Below are 22957 nucleotides of genomic sequence, written 5' to 3'. Positions count from 1 at the left end.
TGCAGCAGCAGTTTTTTGTTTTTACTTTTCATAGCTTCTCATTTAAACAGTCTCTCTGAAGCAGACAGCCGATGACATGATCGCTCCTTTTGTCGTCAAAGAAGCGCCTCTTTTTCTGTGAGCGCGCACAGAGCCTGAAGCAGAAAGCCTGAGTTAACAGAGAAAGTTCACAACCACCTTCATGATACCCGTCATCTCTAACTGGGGCTTTGTCGAACCTGCTTACCTAAAGAAAGCCTGTGTATGTTGAACTTGCTTCGTAGTGTAGTGCTGTTTTTCACTGGGCATATTATCCATGCATGGCACAATAATCAAATAAGATCAATCATGTCATTTTAGTAGATTTAGTTCCTGTACGAGTGGATGTAGCAGCAGCAGCGTTTGTTCCAGTGCAATAAACACCAACTGAAGTTCATCATTTAGAGTAAAGCCTGTCTGTAAATATTTGTATTGTTTTGTCAGGAAACCATCAAAGGCTCATTATGAATTATACAGTCATGTTGTCTCGAGCAATCAAAGAGAATTTGATTCAAGATTTAATGCATTAGACGTTCCTTCTTGTTCCCACAATAAGATTTACACACATATTACACGTTTGATGTTTTAAATGCAAGAAAAATACTATAATGCATTCTGAATTTATGCTTTTAAAGTTGAATCGTTCTTATTTTAGCGAAGCGTCGTGTATCATCGTAACACGCCTGATTTACCAAGTAAACGCAGAGAAACGTGAGTCAGCTCTGTGTATAAAAAGATTTAAAATAACAGACAGGAAGGGGATAAAATAGGAAAAAAGGAAAGACCAAAAAAAGAGAGACAAAGAGGAAGAGGGGAGACAAACTGTAAAGAGACACAGTAAGAAACAAGACAGGAAGTGAGAGAGCAGACGAGAGATGAGGAAAAAGGACTAAAAGTGGATAAAAGCAAAGCTTTGTTCTCTCAGTTCAGAGCTGCACTGCGTATATCTGACAAGATGCAGTGATATTGCTGCTCGCTGTTGGAGGTTACAGCCCTCAGCACAAACACACAAACAACAGATAGAACAGATAAGATGGGGAAGAATGAGTCTGATTTCCACAGAAGATCCGATTGAATTTCTCCTGAAACTCAGACGTGATGGAATGCAAACAGTTGGTGATGACTATCGACGGACAGGTCTGCGTCGGATAGAAAACATGCCGCGAGACATCCAAAGTTCAATCGACATGAGAGCGAGTGAATTTGGTGTAAATTCTTTTTTCCTTTAATATTATAACATTCTTTAAAATATATTTATAGGAACAAACACCTTTTTTCTCCTACAGTAACAGTTGGCTGAAACTTTAATTGACTCCCAACTCGCCAAGTCAGCTGTTTTGTCTGTAACTATAATGGTATCAATTCATTTACAGCGCTCGTGGGGCTTTTTAAACACCAAACAAAACAGCAAATAGATTAACTCATAATTTCTCACGTGTCAGAAACTCGATACTCCATTGCCCTAAAAGTGAACTGTGTCCTGCGCTGAGAAATACAACTGCTACTAGTGAACCCCGGGGCTTTATTCATCATGTTTTCATTTCAAACATTTGTTTGTTGTCGATGTTTTAATCAAGAGTGTGATCGTTAAACGATTTGAATAATTTGTTTTTGTTCTTGAAATAAGGGCCGTGTTACACCGGTGCTAGGACAGGGAAGTACTTCTACTTCCTGCTACAATTTGGGAACCAAAGCATGAAACAATAGAGACTGACGGTTACTCTGGAACAAGTTTGTTTTAATGAGGCACTATTAACTCAGCTTCTCTCATTTAGACTTTCCATGTCTTGTTCACTTGGTTTGGAAGGACAGGACAGGAAAGGAAGGACAAGTTCTCGGTTGGATTCGGACAACTTTGTGAAATATCACATATCATATAAAACGTTGACCTTAAATTGTAATTCTTTATCAGATTTAATTTTGATCCTGATCCTTTCTATTTTTTCCTGCACTGCTAAATGTAGACAAAATGTCGGCATTTGAAATGTGACTTTCTGTATGTCGTTTCTAAACATTCTTAAAGGGCCAGTTCGCAGTTTTTCAACCTCAGTCCTATTATGCTATCATGGGGAGCTAATGACATTATGGTAGGAAAGAAATGCACTTTACTTTATCCGCTTCTCCAACGTTCCCTGGAAAACCTCCGCCAGACTACGTAAAACTCGCCATCTGGCGGAGGCCAGGGAGCTTGCTAAACTACACCTCCTCAATCTAGGACGCCCGCCTCTGATGTCATGTCTCGTTCAAAATCGTCAGGTTTGAAATGTAGACTGCAGACCTGAAGACTTTTGAGACAATCCACCGGTATATTCTCGTCGTATTTCAGGCTCTGTACCGCTCTGAGCATGCAGCGAAAACCGTAGTATTTCACTCCAGCGTCTCTCGCTGGGCCGTTCCTTTCAGAGGGAGGGGCGCAATGCACGCTGGGTGTTGTAGGAATGTAGAATGGGCGAAACCACAAGCTGTTTGTACAACTTTCTCCACAGCTATGACACCAATTTCAAATATTGTTGCTTCTAACGATTACAGAGAACACCAGCTTTGACTGACAGTGCAGGAGCCTCCACTTAAAAAAATAAACGAAGCACTTTTTTGTGAATCATAAATCACAACACAGCTGTATTTTTCCCACAACTCTCACGATCTTACATTCAGAAGGAAAATGTTACCAAGTTTCTCTCTCTGTTTCTGCAACATTTAAATAAAATGATGCTTGTTTGTGGAGAGCGGGTGTACGATGTAGACGACTCGGCCACTCACCCTGAGGATCTCCCTGCAGATGTAAGCCGTCCACTCCTCTTTCAGAGAGTTCCCCTTGGTGTTCTTGATCAGGTCCGTCACCGAGCCGGCTCCACAGAACTCCATCACCAGCTGCAAACGTACAAACACACATTAAATCTGCAAAATGAAGCAAACTGGTCCAGGATCTGCTCCAAACAAGCAAGTTAATTATCTTACTTGATTATTTATGTATGCACAGTGCTCTGTTGGGATCTTTTCCTTCATTTCTAATATATTTATTATAAACAAAGAAACACACCTCTTGTCGCCTTGCACCTGGTTATATCACCAAAGCACTAGAGCCTGACAGATATATCAAGAGGCCGATATTTTGCGATATCTGGCTAACACAGATATTTGGGTGTCGGCCTGAATGCTGGTAAACTTTTTATCATCCAAAAATGTTAAATATCATCCCCTGATCTTTACACTACTCCCAAATATTGATGTCCATATCGGCCTCAAACATCCAGTATCGGTCAGACACTTGGTGTATTAAAATGACGTATCTTAAATGTCATTTTACGACACATCATTCACAGAATTAACAGGGTTTTCTTCAACATGGCATAAAGAAAATACACAGTACCAGTAATCAGATTACTCTTATAGCATGAGTAATAAACATTAGCAATAGATATAAAGAGACAGCCATGTATCAGACTCCTCCGCTGTCACTCTTCACAAACACACATGACAGATACTAGAACACAATCTGACTCAACGGGGTCACAAGATCACGCGAATGAATCCGATCCGTCTCTTGACCCAAACACAAAGTATCCATTCTGTCCATCTCTCTCTCTCTCTCTCCCCTCTCTCTCCGTCCTGAGCTGCCTCATCCCCTCATCTCTCCTCCCCTCTCTGCCCCTCATTTCATCCATGCCGGCATTACATCCGCAGAGATACGCGGGCAAAAGTTCAGCTGGTCACTTTCTGGCTCTGCTTCAAGCTCCTCTCATCATCGCTCTGGATTACAGGGAGAGAGAGGAAGCTGGAGAGTAATAGCCCCAAAAAAACTCCCTGATCCAGGCGGCGCATGTGTCCTCGGACACGCAAAGACAAAAGAAACACACTCATAAGCATAGGGGGGACACACGTAGAGAGCTTGTGCTAAAACACACACAAACAGGGAAAACAAGCAGCTGTTGAGTCACGGGGAATTATGCAGTCAGTAGATCTGGCTGCTTTGTGTGTTTGCATATGTTTTGTGTGTGTCCTCCAATTGTTGTGTGATAAATGCAACCGGATCAGAGAAGCGAGAGCTCCCTTAGATCGCGTTAAAACATGATTTATAGCAGCAGCCAAGCAGCCACACGCTGCTCCTTATACTATATATCTTTCACACGCTCGCGTTAAGTACATATTCCGATGCGACACGAAGCTACACACTCGCTTCTTTCACAAATATAACGGTGAAAAATGGGACGTCACTTCTCTCCGCAGCTATTTTCTCTTCTTGTTACACTTCATTTCATACGCACACACACACACACGCTGCAAAAAAACGCTGACAAGGCCCAAACGTGACGACGTACCCAGAGCTGGTCATCTATGCCGGGAGGGTTTTTCTTGACGAAGGCTCCGTAGTAGGTGGCGATGTTCCGGTGGTGGCTGTACTTCTTCAGCATGTTAATTTCGGCTTTGATCTCCTCCTCCTCGTCCTGACACACACACATGAGAGGAGAAAAATCAACAAACCTCAAAACATCTTAATGCAGCAAAAGGGATGAAGTTGTTGCCACAGCTGGCTTCTAATACCCCCCTATAACAGCATTACTTTTTAATTGCTCTCATTTCAGAGGGTTACTGACACACAGCCAAGAGCAAGTGTATGAAACAAGTTGTTATGGCCACAGTTGGTTACTTAAAACTGTAATTTCTTATTAATTATGCACAATGTCAGAGAATTATGCCTTGATTGCTTCAATTTAGTGCTCATCAGCCCTGAAACACAAACACTTGTTTTACTAAGCTCGTTTTGTACAGTGGCGGCTCATTTAGTCAGCAATTTTGTCCTTCATTTAATTTCCCGTCATTAATTATCACAGTCTTATTTGTATTGTGTTTTTAAGCACATTTATTCACAGTCATTCACGCGCTGTTTAATACATTTCTTTATTCATGCTTCACACTTCTCTTCCTCTGGCGTGAACCTGCAAAATGCTCCTTCCTAATTCATTCATTCATGCTCCTATTCCTTCATTCATTCATCATCTCCTTTGTGGCCTCGCTCCTGCAGTGCTCCATTGTTTTGCTGGCAGCTGAGCGCTAACAGCAAGGCGTAGGGTGAGAGGATCTCTAAATATAGCTGAGATTCCCTCCTGCTTTACAGACACGCCTGAGACCACACTGCTGTCCTAATACCTCTAGCTAATATTACCATGGCAATAGGCCTGTCCTCATTTCCTCTGTGCCACGCTCACACGTGCACACACGCGCGCACGCGAGCACTGACTCATCGCTCATAATTAGATGACACGGTCGGCGGTGGTATAATCACTTGAGATTATTTGCTGTGCGTGGGTATGTGCACTAGTGTGAAAGGGCATGCTTCTATGTGTGTATGTGTGTGTGTGTGTGTGTCTCTTACCCCGGTGACATCCATGACCTTGATGGCTGCCAGCTGCCCGGTCTTAACATGGCGACCCTGGTGAGAGGAGGAAGGAGAGGGACAGTCAGAGACACTTGGGAACGACAAAAGACACTGTAAACACTCTTTTAAATGAGGTAGCTAACGTTTCCTGATGCTGCTAAAGTTCATTGACCTCTAATCAAGTGCATAGTCAAATATTAAAGACAACAAATACGTCAAACTCAAGTAAACAGCTATATTTGAGACAGTTTACTTGTGGTTGGATCACATTTGATTGACAGTGACCTGGCGCCATAAACAAAACACTTTGATTAAATTTAAGCTAAGCTAATTTAAGCTAGCTAAGCTAAATCGTGACTGATGAATTCAAATATCTGACATCAACTTATTTTTTCAACTTTTTCTGACTTTTTCTGATTACTCTATATGACCTACAAAAGCAAACCAGACCATCAGCGACAAGATTGATTATTTCTATATAGTTATTCTTAACGCCTGAAATTGCTGGCAGGGGGCAGGTGTCAGATGAAACTGCATGCTGTCTTTTTAGTGAATTAAAGTGAGTGATACATACAGGGTACACACACATTTTTACCAATGAATTTTCAAAACTTTTCCGTAATATGTTACCCCATTTCCCTGACTTTATTTAAGTATTTTAAAATATGTACGCCTGACCATCCAACCAACCAACCAACCAGGCCTTTTAATTTAACATTGGGGCTTCATCAAGCCAGCGCCCCCCAGAACGTGTCTATATGTAAGCATAAGTACGTATAAGTATAACACCTCTATATATCACCTTGAGCCGGCCCTGTGGACACCTCTCTGACAACAAGCATGCAGAGAGGTACGCTCACTTCATCTCCCCACACGCTTTGGAATTTTTATGAACAGATTTTAAACAAAAGCCAAAACAGTGTATATTCAAAACTTCCAAAACAGTCTGTTAATCCCAAACCATTTCCAGGCCTGGAAAACTGTTTTTCTAATTTTATAACTTTTCCAAGAAAGCAGGATGAGGTTTTTTTTTTGTCAAAAACCACCAAAAAGCATGTGCAGTGCAAACTCAGAGAATAAGAGGTACTGCTTTGTCCACAGGGGGCGCCAAAATCAAAACAAAAGAGTTCATCACAGGAGCTTTAAAGGGTTGCTTGCAAGCAGGCAAATATTTTTAGCTAGGATCATGTGTTTTTTTGTCTCCATCTAAAATCTAAATTTTCTGAATAAATTAGATTTGGACAAAAATTATTGATAGTAGTTTTTAGTAGTTGACAGCAGAGAGCAACAGAAAATAGGGTGTCTCTGAACAAATTCAAACCAAAGACATAACAGCTATCACATTACACTCATTGGCATATGTTCCTGTGAGTCTACTTGTGTTTGCAATTCAACACTGAAAATGGCAAGTGGTGGTCAAAAACACAGATGAACAAGACTGAGCAGCGAAACAAAGAAAGGCAGACTTGGCTGTGTTGTGTAATATTGAGGCTAAGAAGCCGCCTGGGGGGGACTAGGAGGCGAAGAAGCGAGAGATTGGAAGCTGAGGGGCGAAAAGGAAGGCCCAAGTGGTTCGTTTGCAACGGAGCATCTGTGGTTGGGATTAGCTAATGAAGCTAACGGGGCTGGAGACGCTAAAAACACTGACGGCTATTGCTTCCACCTGTCTGGACTCAACTGATTAGCATGTTACAGTCTAAGCAGAACAGCTAAGCAGCAGTAGCGCAAACAAACAAATGCACACATACTCTCGGATGGACAGACACACACACAGGCGCACACACAAAACAAGGGCAGGACTGTTTCCCTGGTGGAATTCTTATAAACCAGATGGCATTAATGGTCTGGCTCTCAAGCGCCTCCTGAGGGCTTTAATCGAAGGGCCGTTCTGATAATGAGCGCTAACGCCACAACAGCGGCTACAATAACAACAGAAGTATTACGGCTGAAAGTTGGTGGTTTCATGATTTTACAGTAATAGGACTGACTGTGCTTCCTGCCAGTGGTCATTAGTCACCATCACTACTACACATTCCCCCTTTAACACATTAACTGTGCTCACAGGACCACTGAAACTCATTATACGTGATGAACAGCTTGTAAGTGGAAAGTTATTCAATATATAGAGTTATTAACTGCAAAATAATGTAGCGTAGGCAGCTCAATAGCTTCTTTGTCCTTTGACGCTTTTATAAAGTAGCAAAACTGGGCAGTGGTTGATATGATTAAGTCTGTATCAAGGCCACAAAGTGATAAATAACAGTATTACAGGTACATGTGCATGTTACTTTATAAACAAACATCTTCCTTGCGTGCTAAGCTTCAAATGTCACCACAGTTTGCATTAATTTGAGGAAGTAATCATGTCCTCTGAAGTGCAGTAGGAACAAACTCTACACGTACATATGGTGGGTTCCCACAACATTATGCTAACACCAGCTAACACTCCCCTGAATGAGGGGAATTTAAAGCTCTGAGCTCAAAGAACGTAAAGATTTTAATATGAAAATTCACTGTCTCAATCCAGCACTGCACAGCGCAAACTAAGCACCAATGGATGGTTGAACACTGTGATCAGTCTCTCCTTTCTCTCCCTCTCTCTCTCTCACAGAGAGGGTCCAGATTCTGTGAAAGTAAAAGAGCTGGAAAGATTGAACAGGGATTTCTCATTAGGATCAGACTGCCCCAATTCCACAAGCACAAGGACTTGCTTTGTTGAAGACCAACAAAGGAATTACAGCCACTTACAAACCAGAAACTCACACATACGCGTACACACACACATGAAATACATAAAGATCTCCTCTTTTTCCGCTTTTCACACACGGAAGAACTCTTATAAACACCCACACACATGCACAAAGAGACACGAAGAGGGAGGAGGAGAGAAATGATTGAGGGAGTAAGAGAGCGCGAGAGAGAGAATGTGTCAAATAGATATCGGACACGGACGTTATCAAAGCTGGATAAAGATTCATTACTCCCAGCCACCTGACAACCTCCATTTCTCCTCCCCTCCTCCCCTTCTCGAGCGCTAATGTCATCCCGCCTTATGAAATGACCAAGTGTGAAAGGTGCAACAGAAAGGAATTAGCACTGTCCGTTCATCTTCATCTCTCGCTCTGTCTGTGTCCTCTACCCGCTCATTTATTTGCAAATTCAAAGATAGGCGGTGGGTGGATCTCGGTTATCTGAATGTCAAATAAAATAGTATTTCCAAAGCAGGGTGCAAAGACAATGACACCGAAGCAGTTCAGAATGACAAATGACAGAATGATTACTGCCCAAAGCAGCTGTATTCATTTCTTATCAACACACAAGTTTCAAGTGGCAAATATTTTTTTATTACAGACGGTTAAATGTGATTATTTGCTTATTTTTCTCTGTTGCAAATGATTAAAATTGAATTAATGTATGTTGCTTGTGGACTGTTTAACAGAAACAAGCTATTAGATAAAGTAAGCTAACTTTTGATTGGGTATAAATCCACTGCTGTCAAACGTTTTAAACGTATAACAATCCATACTACGACTGAAAATTAAGATTAAAAGGTAAAAACAATAGTTTGACATTTTATCGGACAAAAAATTGCTGAGAATTTTATGTGTTAAGTATGGAGAATGAGACAGAAGACATTAGCCTAGCTTAGCGCAGAGACAGACTTAGCGGGGTGGACACAGCTAGCCTGGCTTTGAACGTAAATTTTTTTTTGCTAACTAGCACCCGTAAAGCTAAATAATTAACACAAAAAACAGGTTCACAGTACACCCAGCACCTCTGTGTTTTTCTGTGGTTGCTTGAGAACCTCACAGACACAAGAAGATTACACAAAGTCAGTGCTGTCTGTTGTCTCTCAAGAAACAGAAGGCTAGCATGTAGGCTAACTCCAAACCGCATTAGTTTTATAGTTGTGCGTGTGTGTGTTGTCAGAAAAAAGAGAATATAGGCTACAACATCTTTATTGGTTAGCCTTAGTTTTGGTAGCGATATTTATTAAACTCTGGACAGACCAAGTTTAGATAGCTAGCTGTCTCCACCCTGTGTCAGGCTTTTATGTTAAGCTAGGCTAACTCTACGCTAGCTCTTCAAACTCTCTGCCGGAAATTAATTGTATGTCAAAAAATGCTTAACTTTTTTTACTCACTAAAAAAAGGAAAAAAGATTTTAAGTGTTTAATAAAGTTATTTTGTCTTCATTCTTTCTTTCTCTCTGATCCCTCCCATTCAAAACAAGAAGCTTTGTGCCAAACAGGCCTGTTCATCCCTTCCTCCACTCGTTTGTTGACTGCTTTGCCTCTCTGACCTAGATCTGCATTTTCTCTGCCTCTCTCTCTCTCTCTCATCCCTCTGACTCTCTCTCTCTCATTATCTAACCCTCTTAACTTCTCACAATCTCCTCTTTATATGCCTCTCATTATTCCTCCCGTCCTCCCCTCTTGGATGTCTCGCTTGCTTTTCCCTGTCCCTTGTATCTTCTGTCTCCTTCTCTCTCATGGCTCACAACTCAGACCAGCAGCCTGTGAAAGCGGGTCCTGCATGAACATGACTGAGCTGAACGCTAATGCGAGCAAAACAGCATTCAGCTTTGAGCCCGACAAGCAAATATGACACAAACCGAGAACCCTGCAACCCCTTTCACTTTGACTCTTTGCTAATGCATCCACAGCCTTCTGCAAAACCACAACGCGCTGACATGGGCCCGAGCGTCCCTGCAGAGCAAAACAAACACATAAAATGTATACTTACACACACAAATGCTCCCATCTAACACTTCCTAACTCATTACAGTGAGCCGTCTGTGCATTTAAATCAGTGAGGTCTGGGAAATTGTCTCCACGAGCGCACAATCCACCATTTTTCAATCCAAAAGAGGTATTTTGACCATAAACGACAGAAAAACATCTGTCACTCACTTACACACACACACACACCCCCACAAGGAGCTGTGATGCTGCCAGGCCAGGTGTGTGTGAGCGATAACACACCAAATTGACTCTGTTTGTTCCGCTTGGATGGCCCTGCTGTGGTGGAGACAGCAAACTGATACCAAACTGATCTCCAATCAGCCTTCAGGCGGCCGCATCGTGGAAGACTCATTATTTGGCGTCATCCCTGCGGATCAGTGTTTCTAAGACTGCTGTATGGGTTGGTGATCCAAAATGGAGTGTGGGTCTTTCTCTGATGGCTCCACGAAACAAAATAGAAACCAGGATGGTTTAAATTCATGTGGTTTAAGAACAGCGGCTGTTTGTCTGTCGATTTAAAGGAAAAAAACACATGTAGAATAATAATAATGTGTCAAATGTTTCTGTTTACTCGGTCAAAGCACTTTGGGAAGATTGCTCGGAGAGAGACGTGATGATTGCAGAGCGGACGACAGAAGATTGACACAACCGCAATCTAACGCTATTAAACAAAAATAACATTGTGGTAAACTTCGGCTGTGAGGATTAACATTTTAAGTTTTCCAAGATTGTGACACAAAAGTATTGATTCACATCTTAAGTATTGCGAATAATTTCATTATCGATTCATCCTTCTGAGGGTCTCGGAGGCTGGAGCCGATCCCAGCTGTCGTTGGGTGAGAGGCGGGGTACACCCTGGAGAGGTCGCCAGGTTGACCAACGCAAACCTGGTTCTAGTTCCAGTTCTGGGCTGGTGCTAGTGCTGTTTTTCCACCTGCAAGAGCCCGCGGAAGAGCACGACGAGTAGCTCATGGACGGAGACTTCATATGAGAAGAAAGGTAAAGATCCACCCATGTTTCTTCTTAATATGACTGAACGTAAGATGCTGTTAGCCTCTCTGCTAGCCCGTTAGCTTGTTGTTCAGCATCAACTAAACTGGTGTCTACTAAAAGACGCCCGCATTCACACCTACTGGCAATCTTAGGGCCACAAATCGACCCATCAAGCATGTCTTTGGGCTGTGGGAAGACCCGGAGAGAACATGCAAACTCCACACAGAAAGGATCCTGCTTGGCTGGAAGATTCGAAACCAGGAGCCTTCTTGCTGTGAGGTGACAGTGCTAAAAAAATGCACCACCGTGTCGCCCATTATCTGTTGATTTTGTTGTTAGTATTCAAGTGATCATTTGGCCAATTAAATATCATGAAACGATGAAAAATGACCATCACGACTTCCTACGGCCCAAGGTCAGCAGATTGCCTGTTTACTGTGAGGCACTTAACCGGCTATAAAAAGTAAATACACACACTTATCGTGATCAAACAGGACCTCTTTTAAAGCATGTAGAATTGCCTTTAGTCAATCAATCTTGGATCCAGATAACATCTCATCCTGTTGTCTGTGTAAGCTCAAAAATGAAAGCCGGAGATGCAAAACAGAATTTAATTTGTCCAATGCCATCTCGTCTCTCATCTCATCTCTCATCTCACCCGTCCCCCTCCTTGTGAACCAGGAGGGAGGTGTCACACTGACACAGAGGTACACCTCTCCCCGCAATTATCATCAACACATAACCGTGATTAATTGCACCTGCCAAGTGGAGGTAAAACGGCCGTAAAGCACTTAAAGTACTCGGAGCACTCGGTAGGACGTGTAAGTGTCCATATTAGGGTGAATAGAGCAGGTTGTGAGCGTGGAGTGATGCCCTTTTACCATTTCTCTGCTGCTGCAAAGACCTGAATGTCAACACATGCGCACACACAAACACACACATGCGGGAGTGGAGGTGCCGGCAGGCTGCAGAGAGAAGCATCTCTTCATCTCTCTCAGCTTGCAGCCTCAGTTCAGCGAGACCAACCTGCCTTAACACAACCTGCTGCGTGTCATGATACCAAAAGCTGCTGTGTGTGTGCGCGCGTGAGAAATGCTTCTGCAGCGTGTGTGTGTGTATTTTCGTTGGTTTTTTTTGCGTCCATGCCCTTGCCGAGTCAATTACACAGACCCCCCCCCTCAGACACATTTACTATGCAGGACACTTCCTGTCGTAGCCTAGCAACAGTCTTTGCTGGCCAGAGTACAGTGGGCACGACACTTAAACATATACACACACAAACGTACACAATGCCCACACACACATTAATAAAGAGAGGGGAGGACAAGGAATAAAAGACTTTTGTCCTGATGTAGTTTTACTTAGGAGGAGAGATGGGGGTGAGGAAAGGAGGGAGGAAGAGAGAGAGAGGAGGAAGAAGTGAGTTTTGTCAGCATCTGTCCTCAGTGTGTGCTCAGAGTGCGGCCAGGCTTCAAGGTCAAAGAAAACTACCCAAATTTACCTTAAATGACCGAGCGACTGAGCTCTATGATTTGAAAATTGATCCCCACTTGATTTTAAGCCTCTCCTTTACATTAACCAAAAACTAAACACCTGTGGGTCTGCTTGTTTCAGCCCATTAACTACAAATGACATTATCGGGGACGTTTTCTTAAAATCATGCTTTATTGAGATTGATTTTTCAGCACTTTTCTGCTCACACGAAGATTAAAAAACCTTGCAGAGCCTTGAAACTTACTTTAAACATTCATTATCATTGACTGTTTGAGTTTTAGGTTCAAGCTTTTTGTCCTCATGGGGCTGCAGATGAGACTACGACGATTTTAAAAACTACAGGGTTTCCCACAGAGCTTTACAAGGAGGTGGAATGAAGGCCTAATCCAATGTTTAATACACTTTTATGATTGACATTTTACAATTCTAATGCTGCACTGTTCATGATTATGCCTGTCGTGAAAGTCTGCTTCAGAGTTTTCCGAGCGGAAATACTGCTCAACCTGTGGTGTGTTCAAGGACACTGTGACATCCGACTTTTCAGAGTTGGCTGCCAAAATAGGAACCTTTAACTACAAGCAACAGCCAAGTTCAAATGATCCTAATCACAGGTTTTATTCTACATCTGACTCACTCAACACAATGCTGTTTAGCAGACAACTGAAAATATGTAGTCTCTAGTATTCATTTGTAATTAAAGTACTACAACTTTGGCATGGCCCTTTAAATTTCCCAAGTTTCTTTTCACACAGATTGTCACCTATATGTCAGTATCCAGTCCAAACAAAACAGCTGACAAAAAAGACTTTTTCTTAATAATATTTGAGAGTTTCTAACTTCCTGGAAAACATAAGAAAGTGGGCCCTGGAAAACCTCCGCCAGAGGACGTAAAACACGTCCTCTGGCGGAGGCCAGGGAGCTCGCTAAACTACACTTCCTCAATCTAGGACGCCCGCCTCCAATGTCATGTCTTGTTCAAAATCAAGATTTTTTTGCCTGCAGCGATCTGTCGTTGACTGTAAAACGGTAGTATTTCACTCCAGCGTCTCTCGCCGGGCCGTTCCTTTCAGAGGGAGGGACGCAATGCACCCTGGGTGTTGTAGGAATGTAGAACGGGCGAAACCGAAGGAAACACGTAAATATGCGTTGACAAATAGAACCCTGTGAGCATTTTCATGGCAACTTGTTTCGCCAGATGGAAAACTTAAGTCTGGTTCGTCTGCATCAAAGAGTTTTATCAGTCGTCATGGTTCTGCAACCTGCATGTCCATTGCTTGCACAAGACACAGCGAAGATACAGTACAAGCTAAAGCATATGAATGCACACATAAACCCTCAGTAGGAACAGATTGCCAGAGTCTGTTGCCTACTCTTTGTAAAAAGGAAATGGGTCACGCCACAATGCTAATCTGTGCCGTCATGGTAATCCACGCACACACACACACAAACACACACAGACAGCAGGGAGGAGTGACTGAATGGTAGCCGTATCATATGGGAGAAGCGGGCTTCGGGACGTTCCTCTGGGCTTTCACTCTGTATACTTTTCTCTCCGTCTGTCTCTCTGTGACAGGCAGGTCGTGGAGGGAGATTTCCCACTGCTGTCACACACACTCACACACACATCAAACTGCGGCTCGGCTGTGTTAGGGTTGAAGGATTTCAGACAAGCAGTGTTTCAGTCTGTACCCTCGTATCAACACCCACTGGTTCGACTCTGCAGGCTTACAACCCCAGCATGCTACCGGAGAATTAAAGCTACTTTGGGCTAACAAACGGTACAAACACAGTTCTGCTAGAAGGAGCAGGAAGAAATAAGGGGGCAATACTCCCAGACACACCTCATTGCAGTTCAAACACCTGCAATCACTCCGCATTCACACGTGCTCACACACACGGAGGCCAACAACACACACGCACGCACACGCTGCTGTGGAACCAGTGAGGCAGTAAATAAAAGTGACAAAGGCCTCCATTCCAATCTACTACTGCACTGCCCGGGAAATATAGAAGCACCCCGAGGCTGCTCACACATGAGGGAGGAGACGGATTGAGACGGGAGGAGATTTAGAAGGAGAGAACTGGGAAACATATACAAGCAGGGAGTAAGTGGGAGAAGGAGGTAGTAAAAAAAAAAGGAAGGAAGGAAGGAAAGAGGGAGAAAGAGGAGAGCAATGATCTGTAGACGAGTCCAGAGGGCTTTCATTGATGGGCGAGGATGAGGAGGGAGAAGCTGAGTGTTGATTCCACTCTGAATGAACCGGGTGTTATCGGCTAAAGCCCACTGAAACAATAATCTATCAGCAGCCTGTAATACAGCCGCTCATTAACCTGCCCGCTCACCAGCTAATTAGCAAAACCAGCGGACACGGGGAGCGGATAAATGTACAGAAAACAGACTAATCTGGGGTTGGGGAGAGGATTTGCCGCAGCGCCGCTGAATTATCGCAAACGCATCCAGGCAGATAAATGATTTAAATAAGACAAACAGAAGTCGGAACACTTCCAGATATTTGGTCACAAAAACATCCGTCACTCCTTGCGATGTGATGGATGGCGAACATAGCGAGCAGGCGCACACATAAAGCTCAGAAAATCCATCAACATACGACGAGAAATATGATTTAGTTGCATGTTTATATGTAAAGAGGATCTGTGTGTTTGTGTGAGTGCATGTGTATAAGGTCAGACAGTAAAAGCGTGTCCTCATCATAAAACATCCTTTGATGTGATGGAAGTAAATCACCCCTAACAGGATAACCACTCGCTGGATGAGCATGCTGTGTGTGTCCGGAGCTTATTTATGGAAGGCATTTGAGGCTGACCCAGATTAACTGAAACATAAACTCGCATATAAACAGATGTGCTGCTCGCTAATGTTGCTTTTCAGATGGATGTTGTTGAAATCCATCTAAACATCTGTACAACCCCCCCTGTAAAAGTCTGTCCCTTCAAACTAACGTATTACCTCAATGAGCGGCTAACTCGTTTACACAGGTTAGCTCAGTAATACAGGCTAATTCACTGTGCGAGCTATTGACCGTCCCCACTCGGTCACTCATCTTTCATTTCAAATCAAAATGAACATCCGCAGACGAAAAAAAATAAACGGAGCACGAAAGAGCAAAAGAGTTTTCATGAGTGAGGGAACGCTACAAAGAAAGAGGAGGAGGAGGCGAGGAGGCAAAGCGGCAGGTTCAGCACATCAGCATCATGCTCCGCCGGCTCCGGAGGTCAAACGAAAAGGCCGGGCTGATTTACTGTACCGACTTTAGAGGTGAGAGAGAGAGAGAGAGAAAGAGAGGAGAAACAGCTGAGCAAGGGCGGCGGAGAAAGACAGGAGAGAAGATGAAGAAGAGCGGGGCTGAAAAGCAAAAACACGAGGCTGAAAAAATACATTCAAAAGAGAAAGGAGAGGAGAGGAGCTTTTATTGACTCAACTATTGATGAGCAGTAGGTCACACTGGGTGGGAAAACCTTTGTTAAACAGCTCTTTACAGGGCACATTATCCGTAATGCTCTCTCATTGACAAACTACAGAACTGTGCTAACTCGCCTTTTAAAGCTCCTGTGAGGAACTTTTGGTTTGTGTTGATTTTGGCGCCCCCTGTGGACAAAGCAATACCTCTTATCTCTTTGCTGATTCTGTCCAGTACATGGTCGCTTCGTCTGAGACCTTCCCCCGCCAGCAGTTTCAGGCATTAAAAATAACAACATAGAAATAATCAATCTTGTCGCTGATGGTCTGGTTTGCTTTCGTAGGTCATGTAAAGTAATCAGAATTCAATTCAGTCTGTTTCATAACCAGTAAAAACTCCGCACAGGAGCTTAAAGTAGACCAAGAGAGACAAGTTTTAGCTAACCTGCGCTAGCTTCCGTTGTCTTTCAGATTAATACTAAAGGTTGATTCACTTGTTTACAAGGCTCTCACTGTTTACCTACTTACTAAGTCTTTGTCATTTTCTCATCTCTCACAGCCTCTTGGATCCTCCGCAGCTGGTTTTCTAAATACAATCTGTACACAAATAAGAACATTTGCAACTCTAACTTTGCAGAAAACAGGAACTCCCTACCGCAGGCTATAAGAAATGCTAACTCTGTGACGACTACTTAACGACATAGGAAAGCGTATTCATTCAACATTGCCTTTAACTTTTTTCCTTTACTTTTAGTTTTATCTTTTCGAAACATGTTTTAATGCATTCCTTTGATCTCATATCTTCAGCACATCTTATTGTTTCTATTATTTCCTGTTTTCACTTGTTGCTGCCTGTTTCTGTTCTCCTATTTGATAGCTTGGTTTATTCAAGCAGTATTAACCTGCCTCACTTTATTGTAAAGCACTTTGAACTACTCCCCCTGTATGAAATGATCTGTTCGTGATGAAGTTGTATCATTATTATTAATAACATAGTAAAAGATCTGACTGTGAACGTACAGTAAGCAGTGTGGGGAGGAGACCGTGAAACAAAGACAGCGAGTGACAGATTGTTATTGGCATCAGGCACAGATAATTGACCCTGGTCTGGGTGACAGGAGTGCATTGTGGGTAAGTGGGGCGTGTGGCCTTGGGGAAGACAGAGTGAGGATGTAGGCTAATGAACACACTGCCAGGTGTGAATGTGTGCGAGTGTGTGAGTGTGTGTGTCAGTGTGAGGGCAGAACGAGCACATCTGCTGTTCCCACGGTAACAGGCAACATCCACCTCAGTCACGGTTCACAGTTCATTCATGAGGACTCGGGAGATTGAAGTGTGTGTGTGAGTAAGAGTGTAGACAAACAACAGAACTACAGTGCTAGAGAGGGCTCATGACACGGTGTCAAACAACTGCAACAATGACACAACCCAACGGGACGTGTGCTGAACATGGCAACACACACATAGATCCACACATAAACACTAACCAGATGTGCACACTTCAGCCTGCAGATACTCCCATCTGAGAGCAGCATCCCCATTAGCACTCATGCTACCGTACAGCACTACATTTACACGTCTTCTCCTTATCACGCTCGCGGCAACCTACTGATACAGAAAGCATTACTCTACATGTTGTAAAGGAGGCTGAGAGAATGAGTAATGTCCTCCCTGTGTGCATAAAGTAGTACCACTGCGGTGCTGTTGCCCACAGTGAGACTGAAACTACTGAATTATGGGGAATGTTTATGCTTAAAGGGGGGGTATTATGCTCATTTCTTTTTAAAGACGTTAAGGAGTTCCACTAAACCGTAATGATACAGTCACTATAAAGAGAAGGAAATCAACACTTTTAAAGGGGACGTATTAAGCTAATTTAAAGCGCTCATATTTCACTCTGTGATACCTGGGGAGTAGCTTAGCATCATTTACAGTGAAAAAAACTCTTAATTTGTCTCACACTGGTGCTCCGTGCAGGCCTTCATTCAGCCTCTGCCTGAAATGACTCAGTCAGCTCTGTCCCTTTAGGGCCCGATCAGACAGAACGCGTTTTAGCAGCTGGGTGGCGGCTTTTTTGTCATTGTTTTCAATGAGAGGGACGCTTTTTGCGCGCTGCTTTTGCTTTGCAGAGCGCCGCGTTTTTTTCCGCTCTGTGCGCCTCGCGTTTTTGGAGGAAACGCTCCGAGCGCCTCGAGTTGAAAAAACTTCAACTCAAAGCAGAAAAGCGCCCGACGTCATGGCCGTTTTTTCTCATTGTCCAATCGGATGAAAGGAGAGGCGAGCCTTCTGTCAGTTTACAATGTAACGGTTAGGTTAATGACAGCTAACGATTCGGTAGTTGCCTTAACAACAGTAGGAAAAAAAGCCGCCCCCAGCTGCTAAAATGCGCTGTCTGATCGGGTGTTTACTTCCACAAAAAAGGCAGTGCGGTGCGCCTCGCGTTTTACAGCCTGCAAAGCGCGTCCCTTAAGGGCCCTGACAGGACATATGCTGTAGCCAGGCTCAGCCAAGCATCAAGCTATCTATATTAGTACTGTTTGCATCTTCTCCATGATCAAAAACTTGTTATTATGAATGTTCTTACATTACTTTTGAGCACATTTAAAAACAGAAACAGTTGACCAAATGTGCCATGCAGGCAAAAAAAAGACAAAAGGACAAAAAACATAAAAATGAAAAGACCAAAAAAAGGCCACTTTCAAACTGAACTTTAAGCTTAGGAATCATTATTTCAATATGTTTTTGGTCGAGATTTTAACACAGGCAGTGTTGGGCCAACTTAACATGCAGAGGCAACACGCTCAAGAGTTTGGTGGTAAGGACTACAAAGGTGCATCTTCTCTGGTTCACATGACATTATCTTGGGACAGGAAAAGGAAGGGGGCTGTGCACCTGAGGGACGCTGATGAAACGTGTGGCTTTAAAAAGGTCACAGAGACAGCTAGGAGCATGTTGCTACAACATTTATCAGTGTAGCATGGACTGTTGTATAAGATTCCATTAGTTTTAGCCATGAGTGTTTTATAACAATATATTTGATCACCTGCTGCACTACTGAAGCAAAATTAGCAGCAGAGATATTTGTCTCAACTCTGTGTTTACAGTGCCTTAATCATGAAACAATAGAAATGTTCGTACTACACTGAATGACTGATGCCAACCTTCCCTGTAAAGAAGTTAAGCTGTAATAAAACAACTGTTATATACGGAGGAAGAAGTCGTAATACTCAGTAGAAAGTGTAGTGCCAAACTGATTTGTCAAGTTGCCATCTGAGTATAATCACTGCCTGCTTCCACAGAGAGTCACACTGAGTCTGCTGCTGGTTTCATCTCCTTCCCTGCCGAGAAACACTCGCCGGAGGACTTCAGGACATCAAACAAAGACGGATACGTGACGTCAGCCCCGTCTTCCATCCTCTTATACCCGGGCTCTCACGCTTCACGCTGCTTCTCCGAGGTGTGCGTGTATTTTATGTGCGTGCAGTATTGCAGGTAGAGACGTGGCTGTATAGTGGGCACGCAGGGAGAGAAAAATCTCCCACAGTCCTTTGCAGCGTGACTTCCAGGAGATAAGGACGATAAAAAAAACAACTTTGAAGTTTTATTGGGATCTTAAGAGGGCAGAGGAGGAGGAAGGGGGGCTCGGGAGGGGGGCAAAAGAGGAAGGGGCACTGCAGGTAAAAAAGATAGAGAGACATGTAAAGGGAGAGATGTGATTGGCTAATGAAGATGAAGCACTTCTTGAGCCCTAACTTGAACACTTATTTGTTTACAACCTAAAACCCTGTGTTGCCATGGTAACAAGATCATTATGACATCAGCAAGCGTGTGATGACGTGAACGCACATGCCTGCGTGCTACTTGTGAATTCTCATAATTATTAATTAGGAAGCAGAAAGCCACGACAACAAGAGGACGTTTTCAGGATCATACACGCCTGCATACAAACACACACACACACACACACACACACACACACACACACACACACACATCGACAGGAGGCCATGTCACCGCACACATGCTCTTCAGACTCCCTTGTTCACACACATCGGTGTACACGCAGACATTGGGTGCAGTAAATGGAAACCACACAGCTGCTCTTTATAGAGAGTCTGTCACAGAGGGTGAGCATATAAAAGCCCATACGGCCCAGTCCCCAAACGTCCCTATATGAGTGTGTGTGTGTGTGTGTGTGTGTGTGTGTGTGTGTGTGTGTGTGTGTGTGTGTGCCGGAGAGACTGGTGAATATTTAAAGAGTGTGTGGAGCACTTTGCCTGAGGAGGAGCAGAGTGGATGTGTTCTGTCATCAGGGAGAAAAAGATTGGTCTGCCCTTTTTTTTTCTTCTTCTTCTTTCTCTTCTTGCTCGTCTTCTGCTTGGCGACAGCAGAGTCATGGCGGGACAAACACACACACACACACACACACACACACACACACACACACACACACACACACACACACACACACACACACACACACACACACACACACACACACACACACACACACACACACACACACAAACCACAAAGCAACACAAACACCGGAAATGTTTTGCTGCTGCAAGAAGCAGAGGATGAGACGATGGGCTGAATGTGTCATCGCTCTCGTGTTTGTGTGTCTGCGCTGCGTTTGAGTTCTATGATTTGCGGCCCTCTCGACTTGTCCTTGAATGCATCATGGAGAGAAATTACTTCTCCCGCGGGAATAAAGAGGAGCTGTGATTAATCAATTAGCTGATCAATAAGTCTGTCAGTCAATAAGTCGTCCTGTCAGTCAGTCAGGCAATCAGGGAATGCTTGGGCCAATGGCAGGCCAGGGACGGTCCCATTTCCCGCCCCCTGTGAGGCGAGGAGCGCTTCCTCTATTCCGAATTCCCATAAGCCCCATCAAATATTCACAGGCATGAGAAATAAATGAGAAAAAGGGGGGAGAAACACAGGCGTGATAAAACAAAAAAGGGGGAGTAAAGGGGGAGAAGGGAGGGAGAGATGAGAGTGGAGGAGAGAGCCGTGGCAAGATGAAGGAAGGAAATACCGATGAGGGAGCAGACAGAGGGAGATGAGCAGATGATGAGAGGGAGTTACAATAGCTCAAGGAGGAAACAGTAAGAGAGGAGGACAGAGAAGTGGAAGGAGAATGTGTTTAATTATTCAGCATTACCCGTGTTCTCTATTTATGGCCCTTTTAGAGCCGCCAGTAGCAGCTATATATACACAAACTGTAGGCACAGGCTGCTCCCTTAAGTACAGCTCGCAGGGGAAGTTTCAACCCCAAAAACAGGAGGAAACGAGAAGAAAAACGTGATTACATATTGATACGAAGCGAGGGATGAAGAAGAAAGGCAGCGAGGGTGATGAGACAGAGGAGGAGAAACAAGGAAACGGAAACCGCCACGGAGATGTAAGACGAGAAAGGGAGACAGAAGCTAAAATTATCTTTTCACCGCGGCTACTCGTCTATCACTGTTCTCGGCCAAACTATTTCTGCTGACAGGGGAGGCTGCAGGAAAAACAACAACCTGGAACTACTTTTCAAGGCGTTATTTTTTTATAATTGAGATGAGACTTGGGGTGTGCGTGAGAGGGATGGAGAGAGAGAGAGAGAGAGAGAGAGAGGAAAGAGCAGTGTGGAGCAGATCTGTATCATTTAACTAGATGGGGTAATGGAATTGTTGATAAACCTGCTATCTCTCACGCGCAGACACACTGAAGTGCTGCTGCGTGGCACATTACTGGTCACCTAGGACATAAAGCACTGCCGGCCATTACATTTAACACACACAGCAGAGGATGCATGCATGGGAACATATAAACCTACATATCTCTAGATACGTTACACAAGGTACACCGAGTACGAACGACTGCAGCAGGAAGCAGTGGGCTGGTTTAGGAGTCATGTTTCTGCTGCAAGAAAACCTGCAAGAATCTGATCTGAGGAAAGTTTATTTAATAAATATAATACCTGCTCAGGAAATGTGGCTGTTCTTAGCTTTTACCTGGTGCATTTTTCACTTCATCCAACAGGCTTATTTAAGTTTTAATAAGCCTAAAGGTAGACTAAATTTGTCTTTTCACAGGTATGAATAATTCAGCCTCACTTCGCAGTTAGGATGATTTTGGTCTTATACCATTGATGTACCTGCTGGATTTTCAAAATAAAACTCAAACAAGGAAGAAGATAAAAGAACGCTTTGGAAGACGAGTTGTCTAGTGATTTTTAAACTACTGGTCAGAAGGAAAATATCAAGACACAACTTGTTAAATAGCAGTCTATAGCTGTGTCCCAATCCAGGGGCTGCAGTCTACGGAGGCCGTATTTGTCACAGAAGTGCGTCCAAGGCTGTCCCAATTCGAAGGCTCTTTCAGATGCGGCCGACAAATGCGTCCTCCTTGGCTGCGAAGGATCCATCGGGTGCATTCTTCACGGCCAAATGTATCCCAAGATGCGCCAATTCGAATAGAATGGCAGACTTTTACGCGGTCGAGGAATAAGCTTTAAAATGTAAAAGTTTTTGGTTTCAACTCAATCGAATAGCTAGTGTTACGCATGTTTAAGAAAACGAAAGGGCCCTTGAAACAAATTATCTTAAAATTAACTAACTCGAACATAGTTAAGCTAGCTAGTTAGCCCGCTAGCTACCTGCTAATAGGCAACAGGAGCGGTGTTTGGTGACACAAGCGTAGACCAGACCATCTCTTTCAGTTGGGCTTTAACAGCCTACTCAGGCTATGAGTGGAGCATCCTCCGTGGACCGCCTCCTTCCAAGGCTGCAGCCCGCGGATTGGGACACAGCTTATGTTCACAGAACATCAGAGGGAATCTGGCCCCTTTGCCACCGAGCAAACTCAATTTACTTTTTGGAATCAAAACCAGAAGTAAACTCATGTTTACAGCCTCTGATCTTCA

At 43.6% G+C, this 22957-nt stretch overlaps 1 protein-coding gene across 4 annotated transcripts in view; it reads right to left on the bottom strand.

Annotated features, from left to right (window-relative positions):
* Positions 1 to 22957, bottom strand: part of LOC138590942 (traf2 and NCK-interacting protein kinase-like) — a 72133-nt gene that overhangs the window by 33055 nt on the left and 16121 nt on the right. For all 4 annotated transcript variants that reach the window (XM_069661383.1, XM_069661380.1, XM_069661381.1 and 1 more), the window contains exons 3-5: positions 5393 to 5449; positions 4338 to 4463; positions 2779 to 2889 (exon numbers count right to left, since the gene is read on the bottom strand). In XM_069661383.1, coding sequence (XP_069517484.1) covers positions 2779 to 2889; positions 4338 to 4463; positions 5393 to 5449 — 294 coding nt within the window. The remainder of the gene's footprint in view (positions 1 to 2778; positions 2890 to 4337; positions 4464 to 5392; positions 5450 to 22957) is intronic.

The sequence above is a fragment of the Semicossyphus pulcher genome, unplaced genomic scaffold (genome assembly GCF_022749685.1).
Source record: "Semicossyphus pulcher isolate SPU_LCO1_2020_fin unplaced genomic scaffold, fSemPul1.0.p SCAF_14, whole genome shotgun sequence".
NCBI lineage: Eukaryota > Metazoa > Chordata > Actinopteri > Labriformes > Labridae > Semicossyphus > Semicossyphus pulcher.
The sequence above is the reverse complement of the archived record's forward strand: the minus strand, read 5'-3'. Positions and strand labels throughout refer to the sequence as shown.